The following is a 23,742-nucleotide window of genomic DNA, read 5'->3' as shown; positions in this document are numbered from 1 at the left end:
ATTGGTGTGACTAGTATTCAGTCACACCAATACTCTTCTGGTGTCACATGACATTGCTAATCTGCAACAATATTACACTATACTATATACTACCAATATTATACTATATTGGTCCTTGAAGTTATCACAGACATTCTCTCAGATATGCCAGATAAGCTGTACTTGCTACCTGGGAGTCTAAAACGCTGATGGAACTGATATTCGGGTGACACTCAAGTAAGTGGACCCAATTTCGGCGAAGTCCAGATGGTCTGTGACAGCCAAATCCTCTGCTTGCACCTTCACGATGGTGGGACTGTTAGTAATCCTGGGTATAACTACCAATGCACAAGCACACTGTAGGTAACCACCCAGGTGAGAACCAGTGTAAGCAGGGGTTGAGGTGTGGCGCCCACACCACATGGAGGAGTGTTGCCCCCTCTGTGTTACCAGGCAATACTAGGTGGTAGATGACTTTCATCAACCAGTGCAATACCACCACTTTGCTTATTGGAGGCTTCAAGTGGTGGAACCCATGTTTAGACTGCAGAGCTAAGTTCGGGTGAACCCTTCCCCAACCTCTTCCACCATGCAGTATGACTGATGACTTTTGAGGTTATGATGGGCATCATGGCGAGATCCAATCTTCCTCATATTTCAAGGGTGCATCTCTAAAACAGTGTTCGCAGGCTGGCCACTAGTTAGTACACTGGACCGAACCTATTGGTAACTTTTTAGGAAGCTTCTGGATCATCTAGTGTATAATCTTGCTACATCTACTCTGCCAGACAGTGACTGGAGGGAGTCCAAGTAGTGTGTATTATGTGGGGGACATTGTCGAGGCCACGTTATGTCAAGGATCTGGGTATATTATTTCAGGTGTACGCCATATCCAAAAATTTCATTACTTCATACATGTTTCCCCCCCAAACACTTTTTCTTACTACTGAATATACCATAATAAACCATGAATTGTCAAACAAACTAATAGAGCAAACTTATCTACGAAAAGATCTACATCTCCTAAACACTTCCTAGTACATTTCACAAATATACCTGGTCTCAGTTCTAATATCAATAATGTCCATTTCCACTTACAGTCTGCCAAACCCCATGTACTTTTTCTGACAGAATATTAGTTATCGGTTGATTCAACTACTAAACTCAGTTGCCCAAATTATTTGCTGTATGACTCCTTTCGCCTCAAAGGTGGTACTTGTGCATATGTCCATTCCGATATTCAGAGACTTGGGAATTTGGAATCTGCGCTTTTCGACCTTTTCTGGCTTCAAATCTCTCTACCTCATTCTGTCAAATTAATCATTAGTCTCTACCCTTCTCCCAACTCCACTAATCACTTGGAGCCCTACCTACAAAATTCCTATATATATTATTGACAAAATTCTAAATCCTGTCCTGAGAGCCCAATAAGTGACTGTACAATTATCCACAAGTCTTTTTTACTTTCCATTACCCTCAAGTGTGGTACTACAGTTGGTACATTAATCTAGGATTACTACTGTCCATCTGCAGTACCTAGCATTTGTCAATGTTCAACTTCAATTGCTACTTCTCAGCCTATCTACCAAATTTTTTTAGATCTTGTGCATACTCTGATTACTGTCATTAACCACATGCAAACCTTTCTACATTTGGAAACTTAGATATTAAGCCAAATGCTCTTGGTTAATCAGCACTTTCAAAAATTCTGGACAGCTCTAAAACAAAATAAAATTGCTTATTTTTTAAAATGATCTCGATTAATTTGAAGAAAATTATTTTAAAACCAATTCAATCACTGTGAATTTTTCAGAGCTTAATGTAAAAAATCTTCTATAGAAATATTGAGGCACTTGATTCAAACTGTGTTGATTAGAGAGATTACTAAGAATTTCAGGAGCATACTTTCAGAACTTTTAGAGCATACCTAAAAAAAGTATTTTAGCTGCTCAGACTGACAGCAGTCAGTGTGAATCTGCTGGTCAGTAAATTAATTTTAATTCAAAACCCGTTCATCATCCGAAATCCTAGAAAAACATTGAACCCTAAAAAGATTGCAAGTATGTTTTCAAACTTTAATTCTTTTGAACCATGATAACAAATAATAATCATTGAGAACCTGTTTCCTGAAGAATAGTTGAACTAACTAGAATTTGGAAGTGAACTACTAGATTTCAAACAAAAGCATCTCAGTGCTTTGTTGGTTTCTTGGTATCAAATGGTATTTTTGCTATACAGCAGGCTCTCGTTATAACGTGGTTCACGCTATGCTAATTTACTACAACGCTGTTCTTTATTATAACCCATATCTCACTCTAACACTGTCAGAACTCACTATAATGTGTACAGATGTAAATCATATACAGTGTAAATTATACAGTGTACAGATTAAATTTTTGGCATTTTTGACAAAAACGTTAACACTGTCACAACTCACTATAATGCTCTTTTACCAGCGTACAGATTAAATTTTTGGCATCTTTAACAAAAACGTTTCATCTGATGTAGTCGATAGCTTGAAAATGAATAGCAAAACAGCATTAAAAAGTTTTCCATGCTGACTTGCGAAATTTTCCCACACTCAGTGAAATTTTCTTCCATGCTAATTTAATTGCAGTATGGTGGCTTGTTACTTAGTTCCAAGATCAACATTTTAAAAAATGATCAAGTATATTGCTTGTAAGATTTGCGTTATATGCATGTATACGAAGTCTAGTCATCACTCAGTACACTGTTATGTAATGGACAGTTTACTCAAATGTTGTATAATAATTAATGCAATGCAGTTACATTTTCGAATATGAATAATGGAAGATAGGAATTTGACATTGTTGCTTTTTGCAACAATGTCTGGACACGGTACGAAGCCTACTAAGGTAAGAAAAAGATCAAATTTGAAAATTAAATTATATGTTTTGAAGCGAATCGATTCTGTTCAATGACAAGCAGATGTGTGCAATCATTTAGGACTGGAAGATTCAACTGTAAGAACAATTATAAAAAATAAAGAATTAATTTTAGCAGTGGGAAAGATAGCTGTTCCACTGCAAGCAACTAAATTGGTTATGGCTAGGTCGGCTATTATAATTGAAATGGAGAGACTTCTAAATAATTTTATTGAAGATAATATCCAATGTACAATTCTGTTAAGTTAAATATTATTAAATAAAAAGCAATTAGCAATTAGGTCTGAAGAAAGCTCACCTTAAAAAAAAAAAAGAAAAAAAAAGTGAACCATTTAAAGCTAGTAAGGGCTGGTTAGATGGATATATATATTTTTTATTTATTAAAACGTGAACAGTACATACATTTTCAACAACAACTATTTACATTCTATGTACAAAGCAAAAAAAAGGAAAGATAAAGAAAACTTTTTAGAATGAAATACAAAAGTTTCAATATTTTAATTTCAGGAAATAAGAAAAACAGTTTCTAGGGGTTGGATCATTCTCATATTATGTGTCACACGTTGAAGGTGATGGACTGTTCAGTGATGGTGAAGAGGTGACTGCCACTGTTCCATTCGCTGTTAAGATGATCCACAGTTTCTGGTTTTTTGCTGTGGAATTCGGGTAGAAGTCTGCTCTGTAATGTCCTCCGTAGGCTCCACTTCAGATGTTGCGCCAATGTGTTGACAGGAAGCACGTTGTCACTGCTTCTTGTGTGCTTCAAGTAGAAGTTGTAAATGACGGCCTTGGCCGCAATGAATAAAAAGTTGCAGGTGGTGTGTGCTGTCTGCTAAGAGTGAAGCAAGTACCAGTAGTCCTTCTGAGTGTGGAAGTGGTTGCAGGCAAGCTTTGCTGCAAACAAAGTGTATTTGACCAGTTCCTTGTTTACAGGGCATGCCAGGTATATGTGTTCCAGGGTACCTGGGGTGGCGCAGAAGAGGCAGTAGTTTGAGGAGCGTAACCCGAAGATTTGTAGCTTGATTGGGGTGGGAAGGATGTTGTGCCACAGTCTCCACTGGATGTCTGCGTCCGATTTGGAACATTTTGTCCTGTACGGAAGGTTCCACTGAAAGTTTGTTGGTGGCTTGTGGCGAGTGGAGAGGAGTGTAGGGACAGCTTGGCAGGTGGATGACGGGAAAATCGTGGTTGTATGGCGAGACATGATTAGCTGATAGACTTTTTTGGAGGGTGCAGGAGACAGAGGTACCGTGTCTTCTGGTGATGTGATGACGAAGGTTGGTGTAGGCAAGGATCCAGTGACATTTCCAATCCCTTTAGTTGTAGTGATGTCTGGAAGAGTTTGTGTGATCGCTGATTTTAGATGTATGTGTTGATGCTTTGCATTTATGGTTTTAATAGGCAAATCTTCTGATCCTTTCCATTCAAGGCTTGGTGTCAGGAGGTTGCCTATGGTTCTTATTAATGCCCAGTTCCACGTAGGGAAGAAGAGAATATCATCATTTGCAGGGTCTATTATTCTTTTATTGTAGAAGAGTGGTTCTGAAAGTATTCCGGGAAGGGATGTTCTCTCAAGATTATGGTGAAGGTTTAGCTTTTTCCAGCGGTATAGTGCGTCTTTATAAAACGGCGGTAGTTTGAGTGGTGCTGGTGCCATATCCATTCTCAATATTGTTGAAAGGGATAGTCCTCTAGTGGCCGTTGCTAGTAGTTTATCCGTAGTGTTGGAATGTGGGTATTTTGTTTGCATCTTAAGAAGAAAGGTGATCTGGAATGCTGTGATTTTGTCGTCAAGAGAGACCAACCCTTGACCCCCGTGAGTAAGTGGTTAGCTAAGTTTGGAGCAGGACATCCAGTTGGTTTTGTTCCAAAGGAAGCTTCGGACAGATGCCTGGATTTGGTGGAGGAAGTCAGCAGGTGGAGTGAGAATTTTGGTGTGCCAGAGAACACATGCCGCCATATGATTGACCACAAGCACTCTCCCTCTCAGCAAAGATGTGGCACACACGCTTCTCCATTTCCTGAGTACTTTGTTGAAACGACTCAGCAATTCGGGCCAGTTATTCTGGGAGAAAAGGAGGGTATTGCCGAGGTACACACCTAGGCATTTCTGTCCCTCACTGGACCATGTGCCTTGGATGGGGGAATCGGTTCTAGTTTTCCAGTTGCCAGCCCACAGGCAGCTGGTCTTACAGTGGTTGAGTTTTGCGCCTGATGCTTGAGCATAGAGATCATGAGCCTTTTGAATGACTTCAAATTCGCTCTCGTGGCGTACTGCAATTGTGACGTCATCTGCGTATGCTGAGTAGGTTATATTTAGGTGGGGTTTCTGGTAGCAGCGTTCTTCGGGATTGTATACTGGTGACAATTTTATTAAGGAATGGTTCTATGGCAATTGAGTAGAGTTGTCCAGAGAGTGGGCAGCCTTGTTTTATCCCTCTGGAATACGGAAAGTGGCAGGTGAGCTGGTTGTTGAGTTTCAGGGAGAATTTGGCTTCCTTGTATAGCAGATGGATTGTTCCGATGATGTAAGGTCCATATCCAAAGGCTTTCAAGGTTTGAAATAGGTAGCTGTGTTCAACGCTGTCGAATGCCTTTTTCTGGTCAAGGCTAATTAGTGCTAGGAATTCTCTTTGGCTGTTTGCAGTGGAGAGGAGGTCTCGGATCAGATGCAGATTATCATGAATCGATCTTCCAGGTACAGAGTATGTTTGTTGGTGATCGATGATATCAGGGAGAGTGGCTTTTAATATATTGGCGATGGCTTTGGAAATGATTTTACAGTCCGTATTCATTAAGGAAATTGGGCGCCAGTTTTGTAAATCGGTGCGATCCCCTTTCTTGGGAATCAGTCGAGCGACAGAGGTGGTGAAGCTGGTAGTCCATGGGACTGAGCTTCAAGCATTCCAAAGAGTAGCACTCAGAGTTGATCCCAAAACGTTTGGAAGAATTCAGAAGTCAGTCCGTCCAGACATGGTGATTTATTTTTGGAAAGGGCTTTGCATGCTGCTGTTAGTTCTTGTAGGGTGATTTGTTTCTCCATACTGCACTGGGCCGTATGGGAGATTTTTTTAAGTCCCGAAAGGATTTCCTCCGTTGCGTTTGTAGAGGTTTCTTGAGAACTGTAAATTTCTTTATAAAATCTTGTTACTTCAGAGATTTTCTCTGGGTCTTCAGTGATGTTTCCGTTTTGCAGTTGAATGGCAGTGATGGTGGTTGATTTTTGATGTCTGCTTTCTAATAAGAAAAAGTATTTGGTTGGGGCATCAGATAGATTTATGTGGGTGTATCTCGATCTGAGCAGGGCACCTTTTGCAGAGTGTTCTAAGTGGGTTTGTATGGCTTGTAGTGTTGACTGATAGGTCTGACTATCAGATGGGAGATTTTTCAGCCGTTGCTCAAGTTGATAGAGGTTATTACGCTTTTGTTGACTTTTCTGATGGCTGTAGGTTTGCGAGAATGATTTCAGTTTACTTTTAAATCTAGGCCACCATGTGTTCATGGGCTCCAATCTGTCTTTGGATTGGGCAAGGTTGGATATCAGGTCTTGCAGCTTAGAGATGTATTCCTTGTCTTGAAGAAGGCTATTGTTGAACATCCAATAAGCACCTCCACTTTTGTAGTGATTGGGTGAGAAAGAGAGCTGTAATTTGATAAAGGAGTGATCTGAGATATAAGATGGCAAATGTGTGATGCTTCTGACCAGGGGGATGGCGTGTTTTGGGATGTAGTATCTGTCCAGTCAGGCTTGGTAAGGTAGTCTTTCAGATACTGTATTTGCTGATCTCCAGGTGTAGGACTTTTCTTCTGGGTGCTGGTGTCTAAATACGTCGATCAGTTCATTGTTGTTTATCAAGCCCTGCAGGTTGTTGATTAATGTTGTGCGATGCTCAGTGCATCGTGCTCTGTCCATTTCTGGGTCAAGAGTGCAGTTGAAGTTGCCAGCAAGAATGATGTGTTCTTGATCTATAGTAGAGAGGTGGCTTTGTATGAAGTTGGTTATTTGAATAGCAAGTCTGTCCTGCTGTGGCATGTAGATGTTAAAAAGGTGCAGGGTTTCCTTCTGGGGTGTATCCAGGCGGGTGTAAATTGCATAGCCAGCAGTCTCTGCTATCACATTGAACTTGCAGGTGGACTTTTGATGAAGGCCGACACTCACTCCTGCTCCATGATTGTTGTGTTGGAGAATGATGAAATACATATGACCAATCTGTCCATTTCAAGGATGGCCTTGTGTCTGTTTTAATATTTGTTTCTTGTAGGAAGAGTAGGTCGGCATGATGTTGTTGGACCTGGTGAAGGATCAGCTTATTGCGCAATGCAGAGGCGCATCCTCTTGCATTAAGTGATAGCATTCTAAGAGTCAGCATTATCTGCAGGACTAAAGGTAAGGGTTTTGCAAGTTTTGGGGTGGTTAACATCCTGATTGATGATATTGCTGTTCGAACCCGTTAATCAAGTAGTACAGGCGCTTGGATCTATTCACATCTGCCCTGTCCTTCTTTCCTTTTAGTTTGGAACGCAGACCCGTAAGTTGTGAGATCAGCTCGGGTATGTTAGAGGTGAACTTCAGAGCTGTCACCAGCTTCTGTGGGGAGCCGCGTACTTCCCATAGAAAGGAGCGTAGTTTTTCCAGTTAAAGGACCTTTAGTGTAGGGAAAATCGTTTTCCTCGTCCTCTGAAGCATTTGAATTGTGAGAATCACAGTTGGTCTCTTCTTCAGTGCCCAGAAATTCGGGTTTTTTTTCATTTGGATCGTGAGTGGTTGGCAGCTGTTTATTTATTTCCATACTTGGTGGTATGATGGACTTAATATGAGATCTGACCGTTTGTCTTCTGTGGTGTTCTGTATTTATTTTCGTCACCCCTGTTGTTTTTGTTAGCGGTTTGCTCTTTTCCTGCCGTCGTGTGTGTTGTCTTCTTCTGTTTTGTGGCTTTGGACGTGGTCTGCCTTGGGGGTTGATTCTGAGATAAAACTCTTCTTTCGGTTGGTAGGTCTCCTGAAGAGATTGCATCCTGGTCTTCTGTGGTCTTTGAATTTTCTTTTTCTGAAGAGTTTGTTGTGGGAAGCATCTCAGACTGTTTGACAGTTTCTTCAGCATCCCCATTATCTCCAACAGTCAGCTCGCTTTGTGCATCTGGCCTGACCCAGGTAGGTGCCGCCTGAATTTCGGTATTACTTTCAGAAGAGATATGCGGGCAGTTTTTCCTGATGTGACCCTCTTCGTGGCAGAAGAAACATTGTGAGGAAATGGAGGTATAGAAGGTGTAAATTATTCCGTTTAGATCGATGTTGATGAGTTTTGGGATGTTTGCTGCGTCATTGTTGGTGAAGTGCACAAGTGCTTGCCTGCGGAAGCTTTTTATATGCGAAAATTCCGGTTTCGTGGTTGCTGCAGAGAGTGTGCGTATTTTCCCAGTAACTGATCCATATTTGGATAAAATTCCTCTCAGAAATTGATGACGGATTTCAGGTGGGACGTTTGAAATTGTAACTTTCGTTGGTGCTAAGGCAATTGGTGCCGCTTCTAGATGATGAAGGTCGATGTCTATTCCATTTTGCAGAACAGTTTGCACCCACGAGGGGTGGCTGAAATACACCTGCACAGTTCCCGCCACACGGGATGCGCAGGTAATATTTTTCGATGGTACTTTCTCCGCGATTGCTGTAAGGTACTGCTCTAAGGGAGTGTTTTCCTTGGTAGCGAAAATTACTATTCCATTTTCCCGGGAAGTAATAGCGGTTGCTACATTTGTAAGAGCGTTGTTCGACCGCATGTGTACTATTGTTGGTTGCGAGAGAGGGGTTTTTGCTGGCATCAAGCATAATCCATTAGATACGGTATTAGCATAAGTATTAACAGTTACTGACCTTTTGGACCTTGAGGTATTCACCTGTTGTCGCAGGGTGTGGCTTCTAGTGTCTTGGTCACTGCTGGCAGTAGCTGTAGGTTCCATTGCTGTGGTTGTTTGACCTTCGCTGGCCATCGCTGTAGGCAATAGATGGGATGGGTGGGGGGTGGAATAAGCCGTTACTGGAATGTCCAGCTTTCCATGGCTAAAGTTAAAATAAAAATTCTAACCTAACTCAAACTCCGCTAAACCTGCACACACAAATTTATTATTACTTGAAAGCTCTTCCGAAGAGGAATCGAAACATATAAGTCTTGACTAGGGGGTTCTCGCAGACAAAAGTCAAAAGGACAAAGGGGCGGGAGCTCAAAAGCACATGTTCGATCCGCGTATAGAGCACATACTGTACTTGGGCCCACAGATATCCTGATGGTCAGCTCTGGATGTCTTCTTATTATTTTAGCCAAGATGCACAAAAGGCTTCTACTTACAAACACTAATAAAAGGTGAACACCAAAACGTGACTAATAAGCAGGCAGTCAAGCAACGGCAAGTCTATTTTTAAGCCTTAACTTATAGTACCTGGTATATTTTTACATAAGCAATATGGCTGTCATCACTAAGCAGAAATCCCCATGGCAACACAATAAATATATAAATTACAGTATATATATTTATAATACACCAACACTGTAACCTTTTGAACACTATAGATAGATAGATATATAGTCAGTCAGTCAGTCTTGTAATTTGAATATATACAGAACATCGACTCTTGAATAATGACGTAACTGCAGATCTGTCGAGAGACTGTAAAACCTTCAGAAATCTTTCAATAATAAAAAACAGTGGTCGTAATTCTATATAAAAGAGCTAGATAGATCAAAAACAAAAACTAAAACATGTGTACTACCATAATTTACTAATATTACTGAAAAAAATAGCAGCACATAATAAATGAAGCAATGGCTGCTCAAAAAGTCAGCACTGAACGATCGATCGATAGATAGATACACAGACAGACAGACTGGTTAGATTCGCAGATCAAGATGGAAAGAACTTAAAATTATTGAAGAGAGGTGTTATACTTCTCAACAAGTTTTTAACATTGATGAATCAGGGCTTTTTTGGAAACAATTGCCTAAAAGAAGTTTTATATCAAAAGGAGTAAAAAACATGCCAGGCTTCAAAGCGGCGAAGGAACGGTTGACTTTACTGTTGAGTGGTAATGCTGCAGGGGATTTTAAAGTAAAACCCATTTTTAGTTTACTAGGAAGAAGGCCAAAGTACAACCCAAAATCAACCAAAGATACAAAAACTCGACAGCCCAGGGCCATCGGATTAATAGATTCATGATTTTAATTGACATTTTAAGTTTAATTTTGATATGTAATGTAGTTACTTACCACGTAATTATATATGTATGTAACGGAGAATATTTTATATGGACAGATTTTTAATATTAAATATTTTGACCGACATTTGGTGTCTTTTCACTACCATTTATTATTTGTGAGTCTTGGTGGAATAGACCGTGACTCACAAATACATATGTTACATTACGGGAATACGGAGCTTGCTTAGCACTGATTCACTTAGTGCTGTTTTTCCAGAATGAATTATCAGCGTTAAGCTGGGGTAACCTGTATTTGCAGCATTGCAAACTGAAAAGCAAAATAATTACAGCAATTAGGAGAACAATTCAAAGTAAATTTTGAAGAATCCTTCTTTAAACCTTAGAAATGAAGTTAATACACAGTCTTGTATCGACTGCTAGTTATGCCACTTCACTGATATCATATATGAATACAAAATTTTAAAATGATTTTCTATAATCTTTTAAACAAGATGCAGCACAATTTAGTAATGATTATCAGTTGAAATCAGCCACCTTTATGGACAGATTCAATTACACAGCTTGCAAGATCACTATATTTTTAATCCTCCCAATCAAAATATTAAATTAATAAAAAAAAAAAGCAAAAGAAAAGATTTACTTCTGGCTGCATTATGAACTTCTAAGGGATGCTGTATTAAAACAGTGAGATGCATTCAACTAAATGGTAATGCTTTAGTGTATAGGAATAAGGCCTTGTCAGATACCCATGCAACCAGTTATGGAACTCTTTGGGGTATGTATTTTACTCCTCACTTCAAGTCAATGGGCAAGATCTGTGTTATGTTACAAATTCTTAGTGCAATACACAGTAAACACGCAAATTTTAATGAGTCTGCTCAAAATTTCTTGAATGCTGCAAAATACTACACAATCAAAATGAAAAATAGTGATATTTAGTGATAAAATTAAGAAAATGACTTGGAAACTTACCTATCACGCATTGAAAAGTATCTGTTTGCTTCTAGTGTGCGGATAAACAGCAAAAGAAATATTTTATTCATAATCAACTGTCCAAATAATCGGAGACCTTTCTCAATGTATGGCTTCTTAAGAGGATCCAACTAAATAAACATAATAGAAATTGTATAAGTTTTTCAGGTTTAATCTATATATTTTTCTTAATATATTTTGTTGTTTACAAGCCAACAAAATAAAATAAGGTTGTTATTTGATTGAGTGTTTTTGGCACTATGCACCTATCTGTTGGTATAATGCATATCGACATTTCTTGGTCATTAATTGTATTTAAATGCATCTGAAGTATCCTGCTAGTTTCAGGATGGCAAACAGTTCATCAATATTAGAGTTTTTACCTAGAATTTGTGATAGAGTCAGAGAATAGTGTTGATGTATAGGGAGATGGAAGGTTAGTTGTTATTGCAGATGAAGTGGAGAAAAAGCAAATGTTTCACAGTAAGCTGACAACAGCAATGTAGACATTCCAGTGGTTCATCTTTTGTAAGTATGTACAAATGTGTAAGATAGTGTCTGATACGTATTCTTGCTAAAATGACTTCATGCTGATTCATTTGAAAACTTGACTTCCATTGCTTGATGTCTGTTTTATTTGCATGACTTCGCCAGATGTGCACCTATTGATCCGAATATGCTTGATGACAAATTTATAGTTGGAATAGGGAATTTGACAAGGAAGAAGGTGTGAAAGCTTTGGATGTTGTGTTTCCTGAAAAGTATTTTCCTTTCCTATGATACCTGAATGTCTGGGGATCCAGCAGAATTTAACTTCTTTTGTGTCTTTTCAGTCTCATTAGCTGAGCTTGAATTTTACATAATATCGGATGCATGGGTGTGTATTTTTGTTGGAAAGCACGCATTACTCTGAATGAGTCAGTAAATACAAGGTGCTTCTGATAAAGGGATTTCTCAACGTATAGCAAGATATGGCAAATAACTCAGCTGAGTAGCTGCTGCATTCATGTGGAAGAGATTGGAAGATAGCACCATTTGGTAGTACCTACTGCAGTACCTACTTGAGTATCTGTTTTCGAGCCATTTGTGTATATTTGGGAATAGTGAAAAAAATGTGATAAATATGCTTCATGAACCTGTTTAATGTTAAAGTTTCCCAGAGTATTTTTCCTCCACTGCTGAAAATAACTATCGCATTGGTGTAAAAGTTTGCCATGGCAGATTTTTAACAGTATTATAAATTTTGGGATGTCATCAAAGCTAAACCCCAATTTGGAAGTAGTTCTTGCAATCATATGCCAACTGGTTTATTTGCAGTAGGTTTGTTTATGTATAGATTTTCCCATTGGAGATTAAAAAGGTATTCCCAAATAGAATAATTAGGCAGGCTTCAAATTTTTAGAGTGTAGTTTAATAGTAACATTGCCTCTGTAGATTTGGTAGTGGTTCATAGGCTTCTGCATATAAACTGTGCAGGTGATGCTCAATATGCACCTAGGGCAATTTGTAAACCACTATGATATGGTGTCAAGCTATTTTATGATGCTTTGTCTACAAGAGCTATAAATAGGGGCTTCATAGACCAGTCTGGACCTGATCAGGATATGATATAAGTGAAGTAGCATATAACAATTGCTACCCCATCTTGTTACAGAAATTTTATCTTAGAACGTTTAGTTTTTTTAAACAGGATGTGCAGAGATGTTTGATATACTTCAAGAAGTTATGTTTTCTGTCAAAAATAAGACTAAGGAAATGAATGCTTTTAGAGAGAGTTATCTGGTGATCTGTCAACATTAATTGTGGATCTGGATGGATACCGCACTTTTCACAAAAATGTATAGCTGGTTTTTTTTTTTTTTTTTTTATTGTGATATTCTACATCCATTGTTTTTTAATCCATAATCCTAATTTATTTATTTCTCTGGGATGACCACATGGTCAGAGGAGTTCATGAGAGAGAGAGAGAGAATACGAGATCAAGAACCATATTTTGCTACCCATATGCACTACGGTACTTTGATTTGTCAATGTTAAACTTCAACTAACATTTTTTAGCCTTTCGACCTAATTTTTCTAGAACTTGTTGAGTATCTTACTTGATTACTTCCATTAACCACCCTGCAACCTTTGTATCATTTGAAAACTTAGACATAACTATATTTAATGATACCTTCATCAGTATCATTAATAAATACAGAAAACAATAATGACCCCACCACTGAACTCTGGAGAGACTCCACTGATAACCACTCTGTCTTCTTCCACTCAACCATCCCTTTATCCATAGCAGTAACTTGCCCTTAATGCTACATTGCTCCAGTTTATATAGCAGTCTTTTACATGCAACAGAATCAAAAGCTTTCCTGAAATCCAAGGATATAATATTGAAATTATATTTTGTATCCTTTATTATTGCATCATAGCATGTAATCAGATTGGTCAGATAAGACCTCCCCTTAAAAAATCGATGCTGTGACTAGTATAATTGCATTCCTGACAAGATGGTCCTGCATTACTTCTTTAACCAGTGACTCCATTATTTTGCCTGGAACAGATGTCAAGCTAACAGGTCAGTAATTACAAATGTCACCTTGTGATTCCGCTTTTGTGAATTGGGGATACATTCACAGACCTCCAGTACACAGGGAACACCTCCCTGAATCCAAGGATGCTCTCATAATTATGGATAAGGGTTTGCTTACCTTCTTTGCTATTTTCCTTAATATAATTGGATAGATCCCACCCACCCCAGCACCTTTTTTATGCTTAGCTTCAACAATTTATTTTACATTTAACTTTCAGTTATCACAAAATCATTTAGCTCCCCTCTAGAGTTTGATAAACTTCTGTGATCCCTATCCGTAAAGAATTCCTCGTGTGTGAATGTAGATGCAAAATACCTATTCAGTTTGTCAGTAACCTGAGCAGGGTCAACAAGTGTTACACCACTGACATCAAGTGGACCAATGTGATTGAACTCCGTCCTTCAACAGTTAATATAAGCATAGAAATCTTTGCTACTGTTCTTTATATTCTTTGCCAGGCAGAGAATTCTTGTAATGTACTTTAGCTTGCCTAACATCCTTTGTCACTTGATTGCAGACTAGTTTCTATCTCCCAATAGGCTTCTATATCACCTGATAATTTATATGCATCCCATGCATTTTTCTTCTTTGCCACAAGTCTTATCAGTTCATCTGATATCCATTTAGGTCTAAGCTCGAAATGGCATTTCTTAGTTGGTATGAAAAGCCTAGGTAGCTTAAATAATTACTTTCCTGAATTGTTCTCACTTAGAATTTGCTTTTGGCGAGATCATCAGTTGGTACCATTGCACAGAATTTAAAAAACTGTCTGAGACCAGTGAAGTCACCATCACGAAAGCAAAAGTCATTTCCTTTACCCTTTACAGTAATTATCAAGTGGACCAAAGTGATACAACCCCATCCTTCTACAGTTAATATAAGCATAGAAATCTTTGCTGCTGCTGTTCTTTATATTCTTTGCCAGAGAATTCTTGTAATGTGCCTTATCTTGACTAACCTCCTTTGTCACTGGATTGCAGACTAGTTTCTATCTCCCAATAGACTTCTGTATCACCTGATAATTTATAGGCATCCCATGCATTTTTCTTCTCTGCCACAAGTCTCATCAGATCACCTGATGAGACTTGTGGCAGAGAAAAAAATGCAATCCATTAGGCTTAAGCCTGATATAGTATTTCTTAGTTGGCATGAAAAACACACTCCTATTTTCATTTTCCCAGCACTTATATCACACCAGGCTGACTCAACATTGCACTAGTCTTCAATGTTGACTGGATGCACTGCTTTAGATTTAACAAGCTTCTTAACCTTCCCCCCCCACACCCTCCTGTCCTTCCTGTATGAAGGTAGAATATTTCGGGAAGCCAAATGCACCAATTGCAAATCTGCTGGGCAATCTTTTAATCACAAGTCTCCAATACATACCAAAGCAGTCTTGCACATATCGTGCAGAGCAGGAACATATAATGGACAACAAATGGTGAACTTCATGGCAAAACCTCTTTTAAGATTGTGAACCAGCCACACAATCTACCTAGGCATTTTATAGCCAGAAGGTGTAATTTAATTTAAAGACTGGAAATTACAGGAGGCCTGCACTACATGCCAACTTTTGGTTTGGTTTGGTTTTTTTTTTTAGGAGCATTAGCAACTAAGGCCATATTGCTCCGGGATATGCGGTGGTCATTCCCTGACCTTTCCGCATCCTCCGTATTTGGTGGTGACGGGCTCGAACCCCGGTCTAATCAAGAAGCGTGTGCTACGCACTGCTGCTCCTTCCCACCTGGCTACGGAGGCGCCTCTACATGCCAACACCATGCAATTGGTGGTCTTTGAAGTTGTCACAGACATTCTCTCAGATATGCCAGACAAGCTGTACTTGCTACCTGGGAGTCTAAAACGTTGATGGAACTGATATTTGGGTGACATTCAAGTCAAGTGGACCCAATTTTGGCAAAGTCCGGATGGTATGTGACAGAAAAATTCTCTGCTTGCACCTTCACGATGGTGGACCTGTTTGTAATCTTGGGTATAACCTCCATGCTCAAGCACACTGTGGGTAGCCACCAAGGTGTGAACCAACGTAAGCAGGGGTTGATGAGTGGCACCCACACCACACCACATGGAGCAATGCTGCCCCTCTGTGTTACCAGGCAATACTAGGTGGTGGATGACTCTCATCAACCGGTGCAATACCCCCACTTTGCTTATTGGAGGCTTGAAGTGGTGGAACCCATGTTTAGTCTCCAGAGCTAAGTTCCGGTTAACCCTTCCCCATTCCAGGGGCTCACATCTGGTGAGTATGGGCTTGGCACACCCAGGGTCCTGAGCTGGTTATCATCATTCTTCACTTTCTTGGTGATTCCCTTCTACTTTTGTCTCTCTCTCTCAGGGTGACTCGGATATTTTTTTTGGCTGGTGCAGCATAAGCCTCAGGATTGCTGGCACGATACAGTTAATAATAATAATAATAAAAAAAAAAAATAATAATAATCTCTTCAATCATGCAGTATGACTGATGACTTTTGAGGTTATGATGAACATCATGGCGAGATCCAATCTTCCTTACATTTCGAGGGTACAGCTATAAAAGTGTTCGCAGGCTGGATGCTAGTTAGTACACCGGAATGAACCTACTGGTAACTCTTTAGGAAGCTTCCGGATCAGCTAGTGTATAATCGTGCTACTTCTACTCTGCAAGATAGTGACTGGAGGGAGTCCAAGTAGTGTGTATGCGGAGGGCATTGTCGAGGCCACATTATTTCAAGGATCTGGGTATATTCTTACCATGTGTACACCATATTCTAAAATTTCATTACTTCATACAGCATGTCCTCCCCACCTTTTCTTACTATTAATAACATGAATTATCAAACTAATAGAGTAAGCTTATCTGCAAAAAGATCTAAACTTCCTAAATACTTCCTAGTTCATTTCACAAATATACATGGTCCCAATTCTAATCTCAACGACGTCCATTTCCACTTCAAGTCTGCCAAATCCCCATGTACTTTTTCTGACAGAATCTCCGTTATCGGTTGATTCAACTAATACTCATCTCAGTTTCCCAAATTATTCACTGTATGATTCCTTTCGCCTCAAAGGTGGTACTTGTGGATATGTCCATTCCGATATTTCCTGTCAGAGACTTGGTAATTTGGAATCTCCTCTCTTCGATCTTCTCTGGCTTCAAATCTCTCTACCTCATTCTGTCAAATTCATCTGTTGTCTCTACTGTTCTCCCAACTCTACTAATCACTTAGAGGTCTTTGATTTCCTCTCTTTGCAACTTGACTTTCTCCAGTCCAACTTTCCTAACAGTAAGGTAATTTTCCTTGGTGATTTCAATGTTCATAACTCTGCTGGCTTCCGTTCTCTAACGGCTTCCGTCACACCAACCCAGCTGGTTGAGATGCTGAGGCTTTTGCAATTACTAATGACCTTGTACAGATTGTTCATTTACCTACAAGAATACCAAACAATCCTAACCATACAGCCGACATGCTTGATCTTTTTCTCACAAACAAATCTTCTAAGTACAAGGTTGAACTGAGTGGTCCTTTAGGCACCTCAGATCAAAACTTGGTGATTCTCTTTTCCAATGGAGCCTTTATCTCATGGCTATTCCCAAATAAGTGTTGCTCGGCATTACAAGAATGGAAAATGGGATGACTTGCAAGATTTCGTTTCTTCTTTTCCTTGGTTGGATTACTGTTTCAAAACTTCTGATATCAACTTATGCTCAGATCGTATCAGTGAAATTATTCTTGTAGGAATGGAATCCTATATTCCACACTTCACTTTAAAATCTCGTTATTTATCTAAACCTTGGTTTTACCAATACATGTGCTAAAGCTGTTCAAGAGAAAAACGTTGCATATCGTAATTGGCTTGTTTTCAATTCTTCAGTTTCATTTTCTGCCTACACCAAAGCTCCCAACAAATCAGTAAATCAGTTATTAAGCAGTCCAAACTAGATTTTGAACACACCAAGAGTAGAAAACTTGCTTCTTGCCCTAATGGTAGCCGAGCAGTCTGGTCTCTTGCCAAAACTACTGGCCGCAAATTTTGCCCATCTCTGCTCCCACCTCTTAAAACCAGATGGTTCTGTTGTCACTTCAGCCAAGGATAAAGCTGACCTGCTAGCATCCCATTTTTCTTCCAACTCATGTATTAATGATCTTGGTAAAACACCTCTACCATTCCCAACATGCTCCATTCAATGTCTCCTGTGGTCTTCCACCAAAATGATTTGGTTAATCTTGATACTAATAAAGCTCCGGGTCGTGATGGTATTTCTCCACTTGTTCTCAAAACCTGTGCTCTTGAACTTACTCCTGTTCTTTGTTGCCTTTTTTCACTTTCTTATTCCAAAGGAAGGTGTTTTTCCTTCTGTTTGTAAATCTGCTCAAATCCAGCCAGTTCCTAAAAAAGGTGGCAAATCCTGCCCATCCAGTTATGGTCTCATTGCAATTTCTTCTACTCTTTCTAAAGTAATGGAGAAATAAATTAACTGCCAACTCTTAAACTACCTAGAAACTTTCCGTCTGATCAACGATCGCCAGTATGGATTACGCCAGTGTCGATCCACTGGTGACATTTTGGCTTATGTTACCCATTTGTGGACAAATTCAATTGAAAAGTTCAGTGAATCATAGGCAGTTGCTCTTGACATCTCAAAGCCTTTCAATCATGTTTGGCATAAATGTCTTCTAAACAAGCTTCCATCTTCTGGTTTTCCAATTGTTTTTTGTAATAGGTTATCCAGTTTTCTTTTTCTCTGCTTGCTGACTGAGGGTGATGGTAGAGGACTCTCCGACTTCTGACTTCTCCACTAATGCTGGTGTCCCCCAAGGTTCAGTTCTTTCCTCCACTCTTTTGCTCTTGTATATTAATGATCTTCTTCCATTGACTGGAATTGCTATCCATAGTTTTGCCAATGATAGTACATTGCATTCCACTTTCCATTTTGAGAAACCTTGCCCTATTCAATCAGCTTCAACTTCTTGAATATCTGCTACCAATTCCTTAAATGCCGATCTCCAGGTAATTTTCCAGTGGGGCAAAGAGAACTTAGTTGATTTCAATCCTTCTAAAACTTAGTCTTGCCTTATATCTCGCAAAAAGGATTCTTCTGCTCCTATGCTTATTTCTGGTGACACTGATTTCTAGGCAAAATGATATCTCTCTTGGCACAAGCACATTACAAATATTGCTTCCTCTACATCTAAAAAACTTGGTTTTCTCTTTTGCTCTCGGTGTTACTTTTCTTCCAAACAGCTGTTCACTCTGTACAAATCACAAATCCGCCCGACCATGGAATATTCTTCCCACATGTGGGGCGGTGCCCCCAAAATCTCTCTTAGGCTTCTAGATTCCATTCAGAAGACGACAATTAGGTTAATTAATGACTCCTCTCTAACAGAGTTTCTCCCCTCGCTGTTGCACAGATGTTTCTGCACGCCTTTTCTACAGATACTTCCATGGAATTATAGAAGCCAATTCAGATTCTTCTGAATTAGCTTCTATAATTCCCACTCTCTCTCTTTCAAAACAGTCAAAACAGTCACCCAAAATCTCTCTTAGGCTTCTAGATTCTATTCAGAAAACGACAATTAGGTTAATTAATGACTCCTCTCTAACAGAGTTTCTCCCCTCGCTGTCGCATAGATGTTTCTGCATGCCTTTTCTACAGATACTTCCATGGGCATTGTTCTTCTGAATTGGCTTCTATAATCCCCCCCCCCCCCTCTTTCAAAACAGTCCGAACTTGTGCCGCCCCCAGCCAAGATCCAATTACTGTCTAACTTTAAACTCACAGAACCAACTTTTCATCTTCCTCATTTATTCATTCAACTGCCGTTTTCTGGAACAACTTTCCTTCATATGAATTTTCTGAAAATTACAGTCTACAGAAGTTCAAGTCTAATGTCAACAGACATCTTCTTTCTTCTTCACAACCTCCAACCAAGCACAGTACTAAATACTATAGGTTCTAATATCTCTCATGTTTGGGATTTTCATAAAAAAAAAATTCCAACTGAAATGCTAACTGGATCATCCCCCCCCCCCATGTATAATATAGCTCATTATAATATCAAAAAAGCAGACTGGAACAAATATACAGACACCCTTGGTACTATTTTAACAGGAGTATCACCAGAATGATACTCCTGTTAAAATAGTACAAAGGGATTGTGTAGAGAAATAGAATGGTTCAGTGAATCAGAATGTCTTGTAATGGGGATTTTAACTTTCCAGATATCTAGTGGAACTTGTGGTTTGGTCACTCACACACTGGCAATACTTTTAGCATTAGCATTAGTAGAAGCATTTGATGCAAGAAAGCAAGCTTATGCAGCATCAGCCAAAAAACAAAAAAAAAAAAAACAAAACCACTTCCACTTCACCCCTCTGTTCGTTCAAAATACCTGTCTAGCTGAGCCTTAAACTTATTTAGGCTATCAACTTCCACGACAAGGGACGGAAGTCTGTTCCACCAACCAACCACTCACTGGCTAAAGGCAAATTTCCGCACGTCTATCCTACATCTGTCCTTCTTCAATTTGAATTTATGCCCTCTCAGGTGATTATTCTGAGCGAGAGGAAGAATCCCATCAGCATTGAGCATGCTCAAACCATTCAATGCTATATACACCTCTATCAGATCACCTTGCTGGTGCCTAGTCTCCAGACACTGTAATTTGCAAAACTTAAGCCTTTCTTCGTAAGAGCACCCCTTTGTTCCATTCACTAATCTTGTTGCCCTTCTCTGTACTCGTTCCAGCAGCTCTACATCCTTCTTGAAATGAGGCCTCCAGACCTGTATACAGTACACTAGGTGTGGCCTGACCATTGCCTTATACAAGGGAATAATCACCTCCTTATCCCTGCTAGAAAAATTCCTATATATCATTGACAATACACCATGAGCTACTCTTGGAGCCCGTCTGCACTGCTCAGAGAACTTCATATCTGCCTGCACTACCACCCCCAGGTCCCTTTCATTCTCTACCACTGTCAGTGTAGTACCACAGAGTTGATACGTTGCTCTGGGGTTGCTGTTTCCCATGTGTAGTACTTTACATTTGTCAATGTTAAACTTCATTTGCCACCTCTCAGCCCATCTGCTCAACCTTTCCAGATCCTGTTGCAGCAGTATAGTGTCAGTAGTGTCCTTGACAACCCTGCCTACCTTTGTATCGTCTGCAGACTTGGACATTAAGCTTGATATACCATCATCAATATCATTTATGAATACAGAAAACAATAATGGACCCAACACTGAGCCCTGAGGGACTCCACTAATAAAATTAGTCCACGACGAGCAGTGTCCATTGATTACCACTCTCTGTCTTCTCCCCCTCAGCCACCCCTTTATCCACAGCAGCAATTTGCCTCCAATGTCACACTGCTCCAATTTGTGCAGCAGTCTTCCATGTGCAACAGTATCAAAAGCCTTTCTAAGATCCAAGTATATAATATCAAAGTTATATCCTGCATCCAGTTCCCTTGTGACTGCATCATAGTATCCAATCAAATTGGTCAGGCAAGACTTCCCCCTTAACAAAACCATGCTGTGTCTGAGCTATAACTGAAGTCTTGTCTAAATGATCCTGCAGTGCTTCTTTAACTAGCGCCTCCATTAATTTTCCTGGAACAGAAGTTAAACTCACAGGTCTATAATTGCTTGTGTCAGCCTTTGATCCTCCTTTGTGAATTGGGGTCACATTTGCACATCTCCAGTCTGTGGGTACCTCCCCTGAGTCCAAGGAAGCTCTCATAATTATGGCTAAGGGTTTGCTTACTTCCTCTGCTGCCTCCTTTAATATAACTGGATAGATCCCATCCACCCCGGGCCTTTCTTGTGTTTATCTTCAACAATTTCTCCTGCACTTTACTCTCAGTTATTACAAGATTCTGTAGCTTACTGCTAGAGTTGAATACACCTCTGGCTTTCCCCTCGCTAAATAACTCCTCATGTGTGAATGTCGATGCGAAATATTCATTTAGTTTGTTAGCTACCTGAGCAGGATCATCAACAGTTGACCCATCGATATGAAGTGGACAAATCTGATTCATCCCCTTCCTTCTAGAGTTTACATAAGTAAAGAACTCTTTGCTGTTTTTCTTTGCATCCCTTGCCAAAGATTTCTCGTAATCTGCCTTCGCCTGCCTAACCTCCTTTGTAACTTGGTTGCATATCAACTTGTATCTATCATAGGCTTCTGTGTCATGTGTTAATTTGTATGTATCCCATGCATGTTTCTTCTCTGCCATATGCCTCTTTAGTTCATCTGACATCCATTTAGGCCTAAACTTTGAACAATATTTCTTAGTTGGTATGTAAAGCCTAGTAGCTTCCAAGATAAGTTCTTTGAATGCTTCCCATTTTGCATTTGCTGTTGGTAACATCATCAGTTGGTCCCATTGTATAGAATTTAAATACTGTCTCAGTCCATCGTAGTCGCCTTTACGAAAGCAATAACCCTTCCCTTTACCCCTAATGATAGTGACCTCTTTGAGTAAATCCCACTTCAGCACACTGTGATCACTGCCACCTAGTGGTTCATTTATCTGCAGATTCTTAATGCATGAAGAATCACTGCTGATAATCAAATCAAGAGTATTCCTCCCTCTAGTTGCCTCTCGAACATGCTGATGTAGAAAACAATCATCCAATAAATCCACAAAAGCCTTACTAGTGTGTGAGTGACCAGCCCCCAAATTCCAGTCACTATCTGGGAAATTAAAATCTCCCATTATAAGACTCTCTGATTTACTGGCCCACTCTATTTCCCTGTACAGTTTCTTATTATACTCATCAGAGTCATTAGGCCTATAGCACACTCCTACTCTCAATTTTGATCTCCCAATGCTTATGTCACACCAAACTGACTCAACACCGCACTGTCCAGCAATGTCCACTGGCTTCACTTCCTTGGATTTTATGTATTTCTTAACTAATAGCATAACCCCTACTCCCTTCCTATCCAGTCTATCCTTTCTGTAGACATTGTACTCGCCAAATTCCAGTTCTGCATTCCTTATATCTGTGTGACACCAAGTCTCTGATATCCCAACAATATCTGCCTTTGATGTTTTGAGCAATACCTCAAATTCATCAAATTTATTTACTAAACTCCTAGCATTGGTGTACACGCAAGTATACATGCACCTATTTCTATTCTTAGCTACCCTAACACAACCCATGTGTTTATTTGTACCGCAATGACTCCCAGCAGTCTCTGAAATATCCTGAATCTTGTTTTTCAGGCTTCTGCTCATTCCAATAGAAGCAGTGCAAGAATCTCTTTCACCTCTGCCAGTGGCTACTGTTAATCTATTCGTCTTTGTATCCCCCCAAGCTAGCAGTTTTCCGACCCACCTAACACTGCCTCGATAGCATCAGCAAATATTCTTGCACCCTTTCTATTTAAGTGTATCCCATCCCTGTAGAAGCAATCTCTCCTGTTAACAAGTACAGTCCAGGCTGAAAAAAATTCTACCCCTTGACATATATCGTTTTTATATCGTGTCTGGGCAGAATTGCAGACACTTTCAAATTCAACTCTATTTCACGGCTTTTTTTCAACAGTGACCTGTACTTGTTAAGCAATTCTGCAGGTCTCCTACTCTTGATATCGTTAGTCCCAGCGTGTACAACTATATCACCTTTTGTGCCCTTAAAAGATGATATCTGCTCTACAACGTCATCAACCTTTGCCCCTGGCAGACATACCCTGGTACTTTTGTGGATTTATTGGATAGATTTTTTTCTACAGCAACATGTTCAAGAGGCAACCAGATGGAGTAATACCCTTGATCTGATTGTGAGCAGTGATTATTCATGCATTAAGAATTTGCAGATAAAGGAACCAATAGGTGACAGTGATCATAGTGTACTGATGTGGGATTTACTTAAAGATATAACTACCATCAAGGCTAAAGAGAAGGGCTTCTGCTTTCATAAAGGTGACTACAGAGGTCTCAGACAGTTTTTTAAAAATTCTGTAGAGTGGAATCAACTGATGATATTACCAACGGTGAATTCTAAATGGGAAGGCTTCAGGTACTTAATCTTGGAGGCTACTAGGCTTTTCATTCCAACTAAGAAATACTGTTC

General features: G+C 39.6%; 1 protein-coding gene across 2 annotated transcripts in view; it reads right to left on the bottom strand.

Annotated features, from left to right (window-relative positions):
• Positions 1 to 23,742, bottom strand: part of LOC150080687 (plexin-A2-like) — a 1,379,917-nt gene that overhangs the window by 270,004 nt on the left and 1,086,171 nt on the right. For both annotated transcript variants that reach the window (XM_090381876.1, XM_090381877.1), the window contains one exon: positions 11,068 to 11,198. In XM_090381876.1, the coding sequence (XP_090238002.1) occupies positions 11,068 to 11,198 (131 nt within the window). The remainder of the gene's footprint in view (positions 1 to 11,067; positions 11,199 to 23,742) is intronic.

This window comes from Mastigoproctus giganteus, chromosome 9 (genome assembly GCF_048544385.1).
Source record: "Mastigoproctus giganteus isolate SK-2022 chromosome 9, ASM4854438v1, whole genome shotgun sequence".
In the NCBI taxonomy this organism is placed as follows: domain Eukaryota; kingdom Metazoa; phylum Arthropoda; class Arachnida; order Uropygi; family Thelyphonidae; genus Mastigoproctus; species Mastigoproctus giganteus.
This window is presented reverse-complemented; position numbering and strand designations above follow the sequence as displayed.